Genomic DNA, 17,845 nt, shown 5'->3' with positions numbered 1-17,845 from the left:
CTTCCAAAGCAAACCGTCGCCTGCAGAAACCCACCCTCTTCCTTGCCCCCCACAGAAACGCCCCCGCCCCCGGTTGTGCCTCAGCGCCCCCGTTTTCTTCAATCCCCAGGGAAAGGCGGGCCCGCAGCTCTCTTACCACGGGGCGCTCGGAACTCCGGTCCCTCTCCACCTGTCCTGCTGCGTGTCGGTCCTCACCGTCTGTTCGTTCATTCCACGGCAGAGGAATAGAGCGGGCCCTCGCTCTCTGCCGCGCGGCTCCTTCCCCTTGACCTTCTCTCCATCTCCACGAAGCCTATTTTATGTCCCCGCCCCCCCCCAAAAAAAATGTTTTCCGTGTTCCCTGAGTCCCTATCACGGAATGGGGTTCAGATCGAGGCAAAAGATAGCAGAGGAAACAAGTGCCGGAGCATGGCCCACCACGAGACATCTTCCCCAGTGGTCACGGGGCCGTGGGGTGGCGCTGGAATTGTACAAAAGCACTAATTTTGTGCGAACCGTGACACGCATGAGTACTCAAGGCCCTCGCACCGTGGTCCCAGGCTCGGGGAGCAGGTTTTCCCCCCGAGGCTTAGGAGGCGGAAGCCTCGTCAGTAATTGGCCTAGAGGTGGGCAGGGAGGACTCCGTGAAGCCTCTAATTGGCTGTTTAATTCTCAGCAGCTGCACGCCTCAATTACTAGTGCCTGCTGTCCCTGGATCCTATTGGCGGACATGGTGGGCCGGGCCTCGAATTCCATCCGGGTAATTGGGCATCAGCACGCAGCAGCCCGTCGCTCAGGGGCAGCTCGCGGAGGGATTGGTTGTGGTGGGGAAGGCGATTGGTCGGGCCGCTAGCCGGACGTTGATTGGCGCCGGGGAGGTGGGGGTGGGGGCTGCGGGGGCGGAGAAGTGGCGCCTGAAGCGAGGCCGGCACGGCCCAGAGTCGCGGTGCGAGTGGGAGGCGACGGCAGCTGGGCTGAGGTGCGAGGCGGAGCGCGCGGCGGCTGACTCGAGGAGCGGTAAGGGCGGGCATCGCGATCTGAGGTTGGGGGACTGGGAGACGCTGGCCGGGGGCGTCCCTGGCAGCCAGGAGGAGGAAACGTGGGGCTGAGGAAGGGGGCGTCCCGGAGCGAGGCCAGGGTGTGGGGCCGGGGCCCCGGGGGCGGGCGTCTGAGCCCCGGGCGGTGAGGCGCTGTTGGGGGCAGCTCTACCCCCGGGGCTCGTTACCGTACCCTAAGGAAACGACCTGCGCCCAGGGTTAAGCCACAGGGGACCCGGTGCGAGAGCGTTTGCCCCACTCCAGTTCGGACCCTTCGGGGGCCCGGTCCTTAGGAGAACCGCCATCGGTCTCTCAGTTTCCCTTTTATTTTGCTCAGCTTTTTCATTAATTATGTCGGTCTAAAAATAAATGTGGCAGGAATGAGGAAATTGAACGAGCGGCCCCAATTCCTCCAAAACAAGACTATCACCATGCCTTCGGTGCTTGGTACGTGCTGCTTAGGAGGAGACACGGGAACGGAAGGGCCTTGCCCCCGGGGAGCTCACGACGTAATTTACCTCCTAACTGTATTTTGAGTGATGATATAGAAGTGAGTCTTAGCTGTGCATATCAGGCAGTTGTCAGCAGCTGTTGAATACAAACGTCAGGAAACTTCCAAGTTAACTTCTACTGAAAACCATCGTCTAGCGACATTTCTCACCTCACGTGATCTGCATCTCCTCTTTTCTTGACCCAGCTTCTCCTAGGAACTATGGTCTTAAGTTTTAATCTCCTCCTCTTCACGTTCCATTTGAAGTCATAAAATCAAACACAAGCTACACAGTTATCCCCATTTCCATCATATTTCCCACTTTTATAACCTCTTTTCTAAAGAGAAACTTACGACAATGTGAAAGGATATGGAAATTATCAACAAAACTATTTGATCAGTCAAGTAGATATCCACTCTGAGACATTACAAGCTTCATTTGTAATAGCTGAAGAGGAGTTAAGTCAAATTTAGCCTTTAGTCCAAATAGAAGTCACCCAACAAAATTAACCTTGTCACAGACATTCATCTCCCTACCACACAAGCCCCCGCCGCCACCAAATCGTCAATAGTCTCTATCTGAAACGCCACCATGGACCAGGTGCTCAAACGAGAAACCTGGACATGAGAAACCTGGTAGCCAGCTCCTTGGCTCAGCCTCTAACCCCTCCATAAATCAGTTGCTAGGTCTTCTGTATTCTGCCTACTAAAACGCTCTCTAATCCTTTTACTGCTCTCGGGCTTTATCACTGACACCTAGAGTTGGCCTCTGAATTAGTCTCCCTACGCCTACTGCTGCTGCCTTCAGTTCATCTCACTACAGACACAGCTGTTTAATCAAAAATTATAGGCAACGCATGTGTTCTGAAGGGATATTCGGAGTACTGTGGAACCCCTTTGTGACGGAACCCAGCGTAGTATTACGGGTCGGGACTGAGGGGGTAGCTGCAGAGCCAGAGGAGTGTCAAATCATCCTTTTGCCTTGCCCCTGACAGTTTCTGAACTGGAAAAAAACAATGGCTAGTAGTCCTTTGAGTCTCCTTAAAGAGATGCCACTGTGACTGTTCTTCAAACCGCACTGCACACTGCATTGTGTGGAAATGACTAATGAGCTGTGTATCGTTAAGGAAATCTCTGTATCTCCTTGGATCTCACTTTCCCCAGTTGCAACATGAGTGGAATCAGATCATCTCTGTGGTGCCTTCTAGTTCTAAAATTCTATGCCCCGTAAGCATGAATTAGGGCCAGAAAGACGGCATTAAAGGCAGATAGCACTGGAGTTCTGACTGAGTTACTGGGTTACATTTGTTTCAGTTTCTCCAAACCTTTAACACCTACAGACTGCTATCTGTCAAGATAAGACCTTCCCTGCCTGATAGAAAGCTCCGGGAAGCCAGCGACTGAGTCTGTCTGGACTGTTGTATCCTCACAGCCAAGCACCTGTTGGATATCAAATATTTATTGGTTTGAATGTAGAAGATAAACGATTTATCTTTTAATGGGCTGCTGTTCAGCTAGTATGTACCATCTAAGAAAGCAGCCTTTTAAATTCTATCTCCTCCCAGCTGTTGCATGAACCAAGAATTTACATTGTCTTTGCACTGCCACGTAATTAGTTGTTTTGGTGTTTATCTTTCCTACTCGACCATCTCAGGCAGTTCTTATTCCTCCTCGTGTTCCCAGCATGCTGAGCCCATACCAGAGCTAGCTAGCACTGTTTAACTGAGGCACATTAATAGTGAACACACACTTTGCACTTAAGAGCCCATATGAGAAAATATATGAAGTAACCAGTACATATAAGAACTGAAGTCCCTTCTAGACACCCAGAATAAACCGTACCTTAATGTAGGAAAATGGTAGTTTGAAGTTCATATGTTGAAGAATTAAGCAAAAAAAAAAAATCTCCTTTATGAAACCGAGCTTGTTTCCTTTCCTTTGGTATATTCAAGATGTTTACATGCTACCACCCAAACTTTCACAGCGAGTGCTGAAAAGTTTTATTTGCAGCCTAGTTGGGGGAAAAGAAACTCATTAGTTAGGGAAGGAACCTTGTAACTCAAACCCCACGGTAAACTCAACCTTTTTCTTCCTACCCACTAAAAAGGGAGATATTATTACGTCTCTAAAAGTGACACAGTATGATGGACCTACCTACTGAGTAACCAATAGCCTGGAATAACAAGACACTTGAAAAGAGTCCCTCCCCAAGATATTAAAAGGAGGTTTTGATTTTCTGTTCAGGCCCTGAGTCTGGACAAGAGAGTGGATTACATTTGTTTAAAACTATTGGCTAGAAAAAAACACAGATTTGGCAAATCTCTGGTAGTTCTGGGACAACCTTTATTTCTACTGGTTAGTAAAGCTCTAAGGCCAGATGCCAAACTCGGACCCTTGTCTGACAGTAGCAGGAAATCCACCTACTACTCCCCAGAAGGAGACGTCTATGCCAGGTCTTCTCCTTACCTTCATCACTCTTCCTGGAAGGCTTCAGGAAAACCGCATTTAGGACCAAAGTGTTCTTTGTAAATAGGTCCTTTATTAACAAATGTGTTTTTAGCCTTACTAGGATACAACCAGGTTTTATTTTTAAGGTGAAAAACATGTTTTTCTTTGATATCATAATCATGTGGGTTGAGTTTTTGTACCTGGAAGCAAGTTGTAGCATAAATTACATTTCCTCACTCATTTTAAAGCATATCTCGTTACAATGGCCTAGAAAGCCATTCCTTGCAGAGACAACAGCTTCTGGAAAGGCCTGGAGACCTAGAAGAGCACAATAAGGAATTTTAAATAGTTTGCTATGAAATCCAAATATATGTTTTTTAAATACTCATTTAATAATTTTTTGTTCCTTTGCCCTTTAAAAGTGATCAATATATAGTTCTACTTGGGGCGAGGGGTTAGAGCATGCCTCTGTTTAGTTGTATGTATATGTGACCCTTAGCTAACCTTTTAAAAATACCCTGAGACCTTTTACATGAGATAGATTCTGAGACTGCTCAAGCTCTTGAAATGGGAAAGTAGGCAGTAGTGGTCTTTTAAATAATAATATAACATGTTCCCTCGTCTCCCTGCCAGTCATAAAGATGTTGAATGAAAGCACCTTCTTTTCCCTCGTTTGCTTATTTCCCCCAGGATGTAAATTAAAGGACAGCAGAAAATGTCCACTGAACGGAATTCTTGGACGAGTTTGTCCACTATTCAGAAAATAGCACTGGGCCTCGGGATTCCAGCCAGTGTAGCGGTCGCCTATATCCTGTATCGCAGATATAGGGAAAGCAGAGGTATGTGAACCCCACGCGTGTACATATGGAAATGGCAGGCGGTGTTCGGGCCTTGTTAACCTGAAATGAAATCTGTCCTCGCCAGACTGGGTAGCATTTGTGGGATGTAATTGGCTTTCTGTGAGGGCTCTTTGACGGAAACTGTTTGGTTTCTTCTTTTCTCTGTTCTTCACGTAAAACTATTATCATTTATATGAAGCTATCATTTCTATGAAGTGAAGAATTCATTTTATGATTCTATTGATCTGTTCCTTTCAGCAACATCAACGCTGCAGTGGGTTCTTCTTTTTTCTTTTTAAATATCTATACTCTTCTTACCTTTTTTATATGTTCCTTCTATTCAGTTATTAGGAGAAGGCGAACTGTGGGGTTCATTTTCCCCCGAGGCTGGACCTAGAGAAATGATTTATGTACAGACAGGAGAAGTTGTCAGCTTAATGGACTCCTTCATTCTTCTCCAAGACAAATAGTTTGCCTCGAACCCAGCATCTCTCTTGCAGAGCCAAATGCGCTCCCCACTTTAGCGTCTGACACAATATCCCAGAGTTAGTGGCCATCTTCTGGTCTTTCCGGATCTTCCAATTCCCACTCAGCTGCCACTTCTGCGTGTCACTGTGGTTGAGACCCTCCGTTTATCTCTTGCATCAGTGTCTCTCTGACAGCTCCGTTCAGGGGAGGGCTCGTAGTAGCTGTCTGTGGGTGTTATCTAAGTCCGATCTGATGAGCTGTGATCTGTGCAGAAGAGCGGCTGACGTTCGTTGGGGAGGACGACATCGAGATAGAGATGCGAGTGCCCCAGGAGGCTGTGAAGCTCATCATTGGCCGGCAGGGCGCCAATATTAAACAGGTAAGTGTGTGCACGGGCACCCAGCTCCCCCTCTCTGCCCCGCCCCACAGAACCCACCCACACTGTGTATATTTTAAAAAGAAAGAGTACAGGAACGTTTTAGTTAAGATGCTGATTACCTTCTGGAGATGAGAACTTCCGCTCCCTCGTGAATGGATGACATGACTTGGCTCAAAATGGGGATTTTTGATTGGATGAGTCTCGGCTTGGTATAGCTTAAACCATTCTTCTCTACTATGGAATTAATAAACTCTCATTAATGGACAGTAAATATTGAATAGCTGCCTAATTCTTCTTACCATCTTCCATTGTTCAGGTGGCATGTCAAGAAAAGAAAATATTTAATTCTCTAAGTCAAATAAAATCAGGAGGAAACAACAGGGTTCTGTACACAAAGAGAAACCATTTTCAATTCACTGCTATTTAGGGTTTACCTTTGTCACTAACCTCTTTCCATAAGTACCTGTGAGTGGGGACTGCGTATAGCATCCCGATTCGGCTGGTAATTGTGTCCAGTTCCATCTACCTCCAGAGTCGGGTTCCGACTACCTTGCTGACCCGAATGGGGTCTCTTCCAGACATACTGCCACGTATCCTTTTCTCTGCAGCTGCGGAAACAAACCGGTGCTCGGATTGACGTGGACACAGAGGATGTAGGCGATGAGCGGGTGCTGCTTATCAGTGGTTTTCCTGTTCAGGTGTGCAAAGCCAAAGCAGCCATCCATCAGATCCTGACAGAGAGTGCCCCAGTGTCTGAGCAGCTCTCAGTTCCCCAGAGATCTGTGGGCAGAATCATAGGTACCACTGGACAGCTTCCTCTGCTCTTGTCTTTCCTTTACTTTTACCTTTCTTTCACACCTTCCCAGGGGTCTTTCCTGGCCTATCTTCCCCCTCACCTTGCTGGGAGAAAGAAAGGGACATTGAGACCACAGCTTTACTTTCGTACAGAACCGTTGGTAAAGCAAAAAACACATCCTCAAGAAGTTGTGTGATCTGAACTTCATGGATAGGTTCTCGAAGGGTTCGGGTCAATGTCCTTACCTCGTAATAGGTTTCCAAAGGGAAGCGAAGGAAGCTCACGTTAGCACCCCAGATCTTTCACGACAGCGCTCTAGAGAGCACCTGCCCCCAGAGCATTCCTTATGCTGCTACTCGAGGCAGAGACGTGTCCTGTCCTTGGTGCCATGTTTCACGCAGCATATGGGATCTCTTCTAATGAAGTGAGGATGTGACGTACGCTGAGTGGACAAAAAAATGGAAATGACATGGAGAAATTAACCTAGCAGAGTTGAAATAAGATTGGTAGAATGAATAACCCAGTATTCCCGTTCTTACAATTTCAGTAGCTCCTGCTTTCCATTCAGTGTTTTGCATTCTGCTCAGTGTGGAAATGCGAACCGACTCTCCTCTCCTTGTACTCATATATACAAAATAGTGATTTCTCTAGACTTACGGTTGGCCAGGACGGAAGGACAGGATTTTATTGTTGTTCAATGTAGGGAGAGGCGGCGAGACGATCCGTTCTATCTGTAAGGCCTCTGGAGCCAAAATTACCTGTGACAAAGAATCAGAAGGCACATTACTACTCTCAAGACTTATAAAAATCTCAGGAACACAGAAGGAAGTGGCGGCAGCCAAGGCAAGTAGTTGATAGACTTGAGTCGTATCTAACGATGAGAAGAACTCTTTATTCCTCAGTCAGATTTGTCCTGGGTCAAATTTTCTAGCCACACAGCTATCATCCCTTCTCTTACTTTCCACAGCATTTGATACTAGAGAAAGTTTCAGAAGATGAAGAACTTCGGAAGAGAATCGCTCATGCTGCAGAAACCAGAGTCCCACGCAAGCAGCCAATCAGTGTAAGAAGAGAAGAAGTGACAGAGCCGGGTGCAGCCGGAGAGCCAGCTTTCTGGAAAAGCTCTGGTGCCAGCCTAGAGCAGGCTGTACCACTGGCAGTTCCTCCCTGCAAAGGCGGTGGCGACATGGCGGTTGTAGGGCCAGAAGAAGGTTCCTGGGAGAAGCCTGATGGTGACAGCTTTCAGAAGTCTGGAGCCCAGACCAGTCCAGGGATGTCCATGTTTGAAAGTACGTAGTAGAGAGGGAACCCGTTAGCTGCACGGACGATAGAAACACTGGCTTAAGAGAACCCAGCATAGGAAGCAATAAAACAAATGTCTACTTTCTTGATTCCTCATAAGTCTTTCATCACAAATATGCCTTCCTGGTAATACTTTGCTTGGGTTAGTATGATAGATAATATTTTTCTGAATACAAACCAGTTAATGATGGAGAACAATATAGAAATACGCTAGTTGACAGGAAACTAGGCTGTGAGTAGTGTATCAAATAATTGAATTTGTATGACATTCTTTCTCCAAACATACTTACTAAACAAGTAAAATACTCAGCCCAGTTGTTTTTGGTGTGTTTCTTTGGGCCTGTCTCATTCATTTTAAAAATCCTCGCCATTCAAGAATTAAAAGGCTGTGAGCTTTCTCTTCAATGTGTAGGTGCGGGATGGGCAGGGAAAACGAGGGCCCCTATGAGAGGCTTGTCCAGACTTTCCAGGGTCACATAATGAGTCAGTGGAAGCCTGGGAGCTGGAGTGAGCCTCTGTCTGTCGATACACCTTTTCACTGGTCCGTGTTGGCAGCTGGACTACGGAGGATTTACCGTCATTGTAACTGATGACTGATTTGAATACATGGCAGATGACTAAGAATGTAAACTCTTATTACTCAGTTACATAGGAAGGTACAGAACATAGCTTAGTAGCTTTCTTCAGGATGTTCTTGTCTGATTCATCCCGGGCTCCCTTGAACCACTTTTATTATAATAGTTGGTATTTGTGCCTCTCCCCACCGGGGCAGTGTCCCCATTCCAACCACAGGTGGTTCTGATGTGGTCACCATGTAAGATGGTGGTGATGCTGCAGCTTAGCTCACTCTTCCCTGTGTTTAGTCCCCAGTCCTGACTTCAGTTTCCATGCTGACGAGTTCCTGGAAGTGTACGTGTCTGCCTCTGAACACCCTAACCACTTCTGGATCCAAATCATCGGCTCCCGCAGCCTGCAGTTGGACAAGCTCGTCAGTGAGATGACCCAGCACTATGAGAACAGTCTGGTGAGTTGCCATAGGGACAGAGCTGGGTTTCATGAGAAAGGGACTTATCTTTTTCATTGCGGTCTCTTCCTTTCCCTGTGGAGCAGCTCCTTGTTCCTTCTTGTGTCTGGTCTTGCCTGTTTGTGTTTTTGAGCCTGCACCTCCCTAACTCCCCTCTCCTGACCCCTCATCCCGTGTGTAGCCTGAAGACTTGACTGTGCATGTAGGAGATATTGTAGCAGCACCTTTACCTACAAATGGTTCCTGGTATCGAGCCCGGGTCCTTGGCACCTTAGAGAATGGGAACCTGGACCTCTATTTTGTGGACTTTGGAGACAATGGTGACTGCCCACTGAGGGACCTCAGGGCACTCAGGTCAGTGCAGGCCAGACTGGAGTCGCAGCCATGGACTCGGTCCTGGCTGTGGGGTGGCGGGCTGTTGACATGCCTCACGGGGGTAGGGGTTCAGAAGAGAACATGTGCACAGAGCCGGTGAGTGTCTTCTCCCGCGGGGTAGTCGGGGCTGTCTAGAAGCAAGGAATATACTGGCACTGGGATTCTAACTGCAGTTTCTTTCACGTCAGGAGTGACTTCCTAAGCCTTCCATTTCAAGCAATAGAGTGTAGCCTGGCACGGATTGTCCCCACAGGTAAATGAGTCCCAACACCCACTGACCTTGTCTCCAAATAGAATAACTGACACAGCACATGGCAGGGCTTTTCCCGGTCCAAGCCTTTTGAGTTCTAGGGGCTCGGGTGTCTTTTTCTCACCGGCTCTAGAAAGCAACAGCCAGAAACTGGCCTGGCAGGCAGGCAGAGGTGCCTTCCGGAGTAGAGAGGTAGTGCCAGCTTCCCTCCAGGGTGCAGCCCACCCCGTCAGCAGGCCCCCTTCTTAGGCTCTCCGCCATCTTTTGCCAGGCGGGCAGTGGGAAGAGGAAGCCCTGGACGAGTTTGACAGGCTCACTCACTGTGCTGACTGGAAGCCCCTGGTGGCCAAGATCTCTAGCTACGTGCAGACTGGGGCCTCAACTTGGCCCAAGATCTACTTGTATGATACCAGCAACGGGAAGGTAAGACGGGGTCGCTCGTGGCTCACTGGCTCGTGTGCCGTTTCCTCCCCAGAACGCCTTATCTGGTATGACAGCCACTTCAGAAGGTCCGGCTTCCCATCCTCCCAGGGCATGTCCTCAGACTGGCAGTCCTCCCGTTTCCTCAGATTTGTCCTTCCTTAGAGAGAACCTCATTCCCTTTTCCTTTTTCTTTTCAGAAACTTGATATTGGGTTAGAATTAGTTCGCAAGGGATACGCGGTTGAGCTTCCTGAGGACGTGGAAGAGAATAGAGCTGTGTCAGACATGCTGCACGACGTGGTGAGTGAGCCATGGCTGTCGCGGAGGGCATGTCTCGTGTGTGGAGACATGAGGCTCCTGGTCACGCGGGACGTTTTGTAGAGCTTCCCGGAGTCGCTCCACTAGGGTTACTGCCACGAGGCGTGTGTCGCTCTCAGCGGCCTGAACCAGATGGCGTGAGCGAGTGACCGAGTGGCTGCTCCTTTTCCACCGGCTGCCACATTCTTCCTTTTTCTCGCATCTTCCTCCTCTCAGGTCACAGAAGCAGATGTCTCTGATGGCAGCGTGCTCACCGAGGCCAAGAAGAGCCCTGGGGAGATAGCACATAGCCTGTCCTGCCTCAGCCTGTCAGGTACCAACAGCACGTCCTCCTGCAGCACCTCCGGAGGTTCCCATTAGTCAGTCAGTCTCTCCAAACTGGGGGGCTTGTGAAGGCGGCTGCTGACCCCGGTGGTCCTGGGGCAACCCTGCGCCTCGGGCAGGGCCTGCTGCATCAGGGCAGTGTCTCACTTCTCCTCGTTTCTGCTGCGTAGAAGCTGCCTCTCTGTCTGCTGATGATAACCTTGAAGACGATTACTTAATCTGAAGTCGGCTCCAGCTGCGTCCGTCTTCTGCTCTGCTGTGTGAGTGGAGCTGTCGCCTGTCTGTAGCAGCAGAAGTAATGGCGGTGACAACGTGGGCCTCGCTGTGCTCTCTTCTCCAAGCCCAGCTCAATGCCACGTCTCTGCAGCTGCTTTCCTGTAGCTTCAACTTGCTCTCTGATTGAGCCCTTCCAAGCTTTTTGTGTCTTTGTGTTTTTGTCTTTGGCAGATTTGGTGCCTGGAGAGAGGCGCCAGTGAGCAAGAGATCTACACAGTCCTTCCTTTATTCTTGCTGTGGTCCAAATGCATTTTCTCCCTCCGCTGGACTACCAGGAAGTGTGTGGGGTAGAGGGAGACACGTGTGCCCCACATCACCTGCCACCCCCTCCTGGTGTTTGAAAGCGTTACATCCACGCTGCTCAATACCTGGACGTAATACCTGTTCCCCTCTGCCAGTCTTGACGCACACTACTGCTAGGCTGCGTCCTTTGGGGGCCGGGAAACAGCCAGGGTTTGGTCACCGAAAGTGATGGTTCTGCAGACCTTGACTCACCTCAGCAGGTGAGAGAAGTTTTCGTGTGAACTCGCAGGCTGCAGTTGAGTCAGGAGGCAGAGGCGCAGAGCAGTCTGTTTATGTTAAGCCTCCCGGCCTCCACTGCTGCTGTTACTGGAGACAGGTTTTTTGAGGTGTTGCTCCAGCTATGTCCCTGTACACGTTAAAATACAAGGAGACAAGAAGAGAGGCCAATCGGGAAATACTCTCGGTTGCCAGTATAGTGTCTATAATGTATGTGCACCCACCCGGGCGGGGGTGGGGGGGACATACATACCTGTTTAAAGCATTCAGGAGATTCTTTGCTGAATAAAGTTCTCAAAAAATTATCTGAAACTAAATGCTGATTAAATCGCAAGGGGGAAACAGGCCTACGGGTACCTTCTGGACCGAAATCTGGTGGAAACTGCCACACAGCTGACAGAGAGGCCTGTCTATGGAGAAGTGTCGCTTGTGGACACATCGTACTCTCCCTGAATTAGCCATTCGCTCAGAACCAGCCAGGGTTTGGCTGTGTAACTAAGACCCCATTGATGCTCTCTGGGAGAAAAGGCCTGGCTTAGGATTCTAAAAGCTGTAAACGTTCTGTAAGACTTTAGAATGTCCGTTCTGATAGTATCGTGAGGGGCCCATGAGAACTGTGAAGGTACTCCAAAGTGAATATAAATGCATAGTAATGTGGGCGGGAGAATAATGGCCAATGAACTTTTTTTTTTAAGGATCCGAGGTAAACTAGAAAACAAAGTTAGCACATAAGGATGCCTTATGCTGGATTTTTTTTTTAATCTAGGAATTAGCGAGGCCTACCCATATAGTGCATGGCAACTCTATTTTCCCATAGCCACGATCCTCAGAATTTGTTTTCTCAGAAAAGTCTCCACCAATGAGCAGAAGCTCCCATGAGGGAGCAGCTGAGCTGTGGATCCTGGGGCCTAGGAGGAATCAGGGCAGACCTTGGCTGTCATGAACTCGTGGACCTGGAGCTCCTCTCCCACAGGGTCGGGAGGCCAGTGAGTGTCCAGTTTCCTCATTCTTTCCTGTTAAGTAGCGAGGTCCCCTGACATAGGTCATTCCTTGTAAGACTTCCTGCTCTGGAAAATGAGTGTGTCTTCCTAGCTGCAGTTTGCTGCTATGTATAAGTCTTCCTGTAATGTGGCCTCTAAGCCTTGTCAGTTTCTGTCCCATTCTGATGGGTCCCTTATTCTTGCAGTACAGCCCTGTACGTTGCCTGCTGCCTGGAATGCCCTCTCTACGCTTCCTATTTCTTACTGTGTCTACTGAAATCCCCTTGGGCCAAAGCCGCGGGACGCATGCGTCTTCTCTTATCCCCACAGCCAACGACAAGGCATTAGCACTTGTGTCCCATTTGAACTGAAATATGTGGATGAGAATCTCCCAGTAAGGCTCGGTTCCTGCTCCTGGCAGGTGCTCAGTAAAGGGTTAGAACAAATGGGGAAATGGCCTTGGGGCGGCGGGGGGGAGGCAAAAGGAGCCTGCAATCCTTGGGTCCCTTCCCTCTTTGGTTTCAGGTGCCTCTGGTCTGTGCAGTTATCAAATGCTTCTCCTCCAGTGAATCCAGCTCTAAGGCTTACGGCCCACTCCAGCCAACCCCGCCTCCCCCTAGAAAGAGGAACGCTTGCTGATTGCACTGCCCTTTATTCTTAGCAGGGAGGAAGGTGTCCTGAATCACATCCTGGGTTCTTGGGTCCCATGTCTCAAGGCCCCCAGCCCCTCACAGAATAGGAATAAGCACGTTCAAGGAGGCTCACTGGGCAGATCGCCCAGGTCCCTTTCAAGGGGATACACCATAAAGATGACATTGTCCCAGGGAGGGAGGGCGGGGTGATCTGGTCTGACCAACTCAAAGCCCATGTAGCTGAAGGCCCGTAGCAGGGCACCTGTGAAAGGAGAGAAGAATTAGAACGTTCTGTAAGTCAGTATGACTGTCCGGGGTTTGCTGATCCCACCAGGGAGTGGCTGTGGGACAGTAGTGTAGTGCAGCCATTGGGGTGACGGGCTGTGGGACCAGCCAGACTGCAGACTAACGCTGGCTTTGTGACAGGCCGTGACTTAACCCTTCTGAACTTCAGCCTTCACGTTTCTAAATGGAGGATTCTAGAACCTTCCTCACAGAATTTAAGATTAAAGGAGATGATGTTTATGAAGCGCCTAACTCAATGACGGTGTTGTAAACTTGTGACCATCCTTTGTCTTGTATCCGACAGACTAGAAACTGCTTGAAGGAGGATGTAGTTTCTGTAACGTGTTCCAGGCACCTGGTTAATTACATCCCTTTCCTGGCCTGATGACCGGCCCTTTCACACTGTAGGTGCTTAAGCCACTAATACCCTTTCTGTCCTACCAGCCAGCTCCCTTGAATGGACTCTAATCCCACCAGCGCTCCTCAGTCTGCCTCCTGAAACCCACCTACGGGGACTTCCCGATAGGCCAGGTGTAACCTGAACAGAATGCTAGATATCTTAACCTCCTTGGAGGGGCGGGGAGGGTGAAACCCTGAAATGCTTGAGGGTGCCCTTTTGAAAGAGTGAGGGGAAGAGGGTCTTCTAAAAGGGAAGCCCCTGATAGCTGCTTCAGCACCAAGGACCCAGGAGGATAGCAGATCCCCACCTCTGTCGTTGCGGTCGTTTTGGAAGTTTACAAACACGGAGCCCACATTGGTCTTTTCTTCCACATACTCCAGTGTTGCCGTCAAACTAGGATCCAGGGAGAAAAATCATGGTGAACGAAATGTTGAGCGAACTCAGAATCCAGGGAGGCACCTACTGGTTGGACAGAAATCTATTGCTCAGTTTTTGTTAACCCCAGTCAGGAAATACAAGTTGCTAGACAAATTTTGACCGATTTTTCTCTGAAGCCAAGGGATCGTACGCTATCAGATTGACACCCATGCCATGACGGGGCCTGGGGAGAAGGGACGACTCTATAAACACAACAGCTGGAATGCACGTCGTTCAGCTGTTTACGGCTCCTCTGTGTTTCTGACTGAACCCAGCCACCTCCCATGGGCTGGCTGTTAGCCCTTGAATCCCAGACCCCGGCCGGCTCCAGGCTTGTCTGCACGTCCCTTCAGTGGTTTGCATGTATCCAGCTCCTGAGTCAGCCCTGGGGTGGGCACACCCGTACCCGACTATGACACTATAAGAGAAGGAAGGCCCCTCCCTCATCCCTCCCCTCTCCCCGCCAGGCTCAGTCACCTGTCCCGGTTGCCTTGATCCAAGGCCCGACGGGGGATATCCAGGAAGAGTCGATGGTCACAGAGAAGGCCGTGCCAATGGGCAGAGGTCTGGGGGGTGAGGCGGAAGTGGAAGTCTAACTGCACCGGGTTCTGATGGAGCAGGGGGGCAGTCGCCAGGACCGTCAGGTTCCCAGCCTGCAAAGGGAGTCAAAGTGACAGTCACAGTGTCCTGCTTGTGTGTGCACCCCGTCCGCACGGCAGACCTCGGGCCCACTGGGGTGTGGGCTGACAGAGAGCCTGGGAGGACTGGAGCCAGGGTCTCAACTCCACAGCCTCCCTCCGTCCCAGGACCTCACGTCCCTAACACGGAGTTCTCCATGTCAAACAGCTGGAACCTTGGGAGTCCAGGCAGTGTTACCGCCCTAACCTCACCTCAGGACGCACTTCCCCTATAGAGAGGGACATTTACATCACAAAGCTGCGCCAACCGTTCACTCTCTCACTGATAACTCCATTTTCCCCCATTATATGGGTTTTTTCTAAATTCTCCCACTTCTCATCTAAAATGCAGAAGTTACAACATGACACAAGGGCAAGTGCAGGAGTTCTGGATTCTAGTCCGTTAGCATCTGAACAGCCGTAGGTCCCACAAGACTTAACACAGCCTGCTCTACCTATGTTTCTACTTCCTCTTTTCCCATCCTGCTTTTCACCACCAGCTCTATGAACTTGACCTGAGGTCTCCGGGCCAGAATCCTTGCCTATAAAGCAAGTAGCTTTTACACATAAGCTCCAAGGCCTCATCTAGTTCTTTCTATGATTTATTTTCCAACTAGCGAAATGTCCCTTCTCTGCGACGTATCACTACAGCAGGCACAGGGCTGCCCAGCTCCAACTTGACAGCACCATCTCATGGTCCACTTACCGAATACAATTCTTGAAGCTGGTCACGGTCACCCTGCTCGGTGCTCCTGCCCCCCTGGAGGCCGACTGGGGACTCAGGAGCACTGAAGGCAGCAACGGGGCCGGAGTGTCAAGTCCTCCTGTTTCTTATAAATGATGCTGGTTGGAAAGAAAAGGCCCAAATTAGTTTATCTCTGAGCCTGACATGGGGAGACGGTCCTAACTTCCAGGAACACAGGACTAGGCTCTGGCACTACCTCCTTTATCTTCTCTGGACCAGCCTGTTTCCATTTTCCCAGGCCAGCCAGCTGGAAAAATTCTAAAGTTCCATGCCAGCCTTCCACTTTGCTATTATCGTCCCTGCCACTGGGAAGTTCTTTCAAATTCTTTATTTTTCCTTACAGTTTATATAAACAAACACAGTGGAGATGAAAACAAGTACCTTTTATAACAAGGCAGCATCTTCTCCTGGAGGGTGACCCGGTATTTGTAACAGTAGAGGTAATAGGCGAATGGTGACCAGATTGGGTAGTGGTAGTTCCGTGTTCTCCCTCTCTTGATATAAGAAAGGGAGTAGAAAGAGGGGCGCAACCTGTTACAAGGCAGTTTCTTAGTTCAGTGCCTCCCCGCGGCAAAGTGAGGTTCCCAGATGGGTGGCAGAGGTTTAGGCAATCTGGTGCCATTGTGACCCAGTGGGCACTATGACACGGGCACGAGTCAGCCCTTATGTCACTTCAGAACCCCACCCACCCCCCTTAGCCAGGTATGCACGTCACAGCTATGCCAGTTAAAATACTTTAGCTTCTGTACTGGTTGGTAAACAGCCCTGCCTGCCCCCCCCAACACACACACACGCCCCACTTCCCCTAAAATTGAGCAATGAAAGGATGCTTCCAAGACCTTTTTGCAAGGTCTGACCTGATTGGTTGGTTCTCGGTTCCTACCAGTTCAATATTTGTATTATCACCCCTACCCTTCATAATTCAGGGGTGCCTCACATTGTTGCACTTTCTCACTGCTTTGTAGGGTAGGAATTGCCAGCTAAATGCCTCCAGGGGCCCAGACAGCTCAAAACAATTAATGGAGCAGCTGGGTCGGGCTGTAGGAAAGCTTACACCCTGTCTCAAGCCAACACAATTCAGCTCCATCCATCCAGTTGCCATGCAGGAATGCAGACTCAGTGGTACCACATTGCCATGATTTTTCAACAGAAACTGGAAAGACAAGTTTTTGTGGCACATTTCTCCAATTTTTTTTAACACTGGCTACTAACTAAAAAAAAAACACCAAAAAACAAAAAACACTTAATTGAAAAAAAAAAGCAACATTGTGAGCAAAATTTGGTTCAGGGGCCACCAGTTTGAGACCTCTGCATGTTCATTTATCCATTCAACAAGTACTTACCAGGGGCCTACTATGAGCCAGGCACTATTCTGGGTGCTTGGGGTGCATCAGTAAACAAAGATTTCTACCCCATCGTATCTTCTAACAGTGAGTGAACAAACCTAAACAGTAAACATAAGAAAATCGTTTAGTATGTTAGAAGATAACTGCAATGGAGAAAAAATAAGGACAAAGGAAAGAGGAAAAGGGGGGAAAAGGGCGAAGGAGGATCAGGAGTGTGAAGGGGCTGAGGCAGGTTGCGGGAATAAATAGGGTGATCCAGGTAGGCCTCATTGGAAAGGTGACATTTAATCAAAGACTTGGAGGTGAGGGAATCAGCCAACCCAACACAACGGGGAACGTCATCTCAAAGTTTCGGCTAGAAGAGTGACATGATCTGTCTTAATATTTTTATAAAGATTCTGACTGATGTAAATAAACTGTAGAGAATCAAGGGAGATTTGTTAGGAGACCACTGCAGTAATCCAGGAGGACAGGGAAGGTGGTGGGAAGTGGTTGGATTCTGGAAGTAGTTTAAAGGTAGAATCCACAGGATTTCCTGTATGAGAGGCAGAAGTGGAGTCCAAGAACTGAAAGACTGGCGTTCCCATCCACTGCCATGGGAAAGGCTGCGGGTGAGGCAGTTTGGAGCATGTTAACTTTGAAGAGCCCCCGTAGACACGTAAGGGGTAGGTGACAAATAAGAAGTTGGATATTCAAGTTCAGAAGTCTAGGGTGGAAACAGACATTTGGAAGTCACTGGCCTATTAATAGTACTTGAAGCCAACAGACTACGTGAGATCGTTAGGAGTGAGTGGGTTGGCAGTTTTCCAGAGGATCCCATCCTTCCACCGTCTTTAGGTGGATTTGAAGTACCGGAAAGTGACAGCAGTCACCCTCCTCCCTCAGTTCCCAGGTATCGCAGACTCAGAACTGGAAGTGACTTCAGAGCTAAACCAAACCCCCGTTTTAAGGATAAAGTGAAGCCAAGGGGGAGACAGCGTCTTTTCGTGTCAGTCCCCCGAATCTTCACTCCACTCTCAGGAACTATGGGCGTCCCTCCCCCGAAAGGAAACAGGGAGAAGGGAGTGAGGGAAACGCTGTCGCGACACGGGCCCAGACCTCGTCCTTCGCGCGCCGC

At 49.3% G+C, this 17,845-nt stretch overlaps 2 protein-coding genes across 3 annotated transcripts; one reads left to right on the top strand and one right to left on the bottom strand.

The window, feature by feature from the left end:
• Positions 1–876: 876 nt before the first annotated feature.
• Positions 877–11,489, top strand: TDRKH (tudor and KH domain containing). 2 transcript variants are annotated; one of them, XM_033092911.1, is made up of 14 exons: positions 877–996; positions 4,645–4,793; positions 5,534–5,640; positions 6,249–6,438; positions 7,140–7,279; positions 7,404–7,725; positions 8,602–8,762; positions 8,944–9,116; positions 9,326–9,390; positions 9,659–9,810; positions 10,008–10,109; positions 10,344–10,440; positions 10,622–10,711; positions 10,899–11,489. In XM_033092911.1, exons 2-13 carry the CDS (start codon positions 4,670–4,672, stop codon positions 10,672–10,674), a joined length of 1,686 nt encoding a protein of 561 aa, XP_032948802.1. In that variant the 5' UTR covers positions 877–996; positions 4,645–4,669; the 3' UTR covers positions 10,675–10,711; positions 10,899–11,489. The 2 variants fall into 2 exon arrangements, with proteins under 2 accessions (XP_032948802.1, XP_032948801.1); XM_033092910.1 differs by having other exon boundaries at positions 10,622–11,488.
• A 1,372-nt stretch (positions 11,490–12,861) lies between these two features.
• OAZ3 (ornithine decarboxylase antizyme 3) lies at positions 12,862–17,818 on the bottom strand. The gene is given in 8 exon segments (XM_033092913.1): positions 12,862–13,120; positions 13,851–13,936; positions 14,438–14,613; positions 15,344–15,418; positions 15,420–15,480; positions 15,764–15,876; positions 16,726–16,826; positions 17,581–17,818. Coding segments are annotated over 6 exon segments (561 nt in total). The 5' UTR covers positions 15,784–15,876; positions 16,726–16,826; positions 17,581–17,818; the 3' UTR covers positions 12,862–12,977.
• Between the last annotated feature and the right edge of the window lie 27 nt (positions 17,819–17,845).

Source organism: Rhinolophus ferrumequinum, chromosome 22 (genome assembly GCF_004115265.2).
Source record: "Rhinolophus ferrumequinum isolate MPI-CBG mRhiFer1 chromosome 22, mRhiFer1_v1.p, whole genome shotgun sequence".
NCBI lineage: Eukaryota > Metazoa > Chordata > Mammalia > Chiroptera > Rhinolophidae > Rhinolophus > Rhinolophus ferrumequinum.
Note: the sequence above shows the minus strand (reverse complement) of the source record. Positions and strands in the feature narration are given on the sequence as shown.

Coding starts and splice junctions, on each gene's coding strand:
- TDRKH (XM_033092911.1), top strand. CDS start 4,670: ATGTCCACTGAACGGAATTCTTGGACGAGTTTGTCCACTATTCAGAAA. Junction 4,794..5,533: donor CAGATATAGGGAAAGCAGAG/GTATGTGAACCC, acceptor TGATCTGTGCAG/AAGAGCGGCTGACGTTCGTT. Junction 10,110..10,343: donor CAGACATGCTGCACGACGTG/GTGAGTGAGCCA, acceptor TCCTCCTCTCAG/GTCACAGAAGCAGATGTCTC.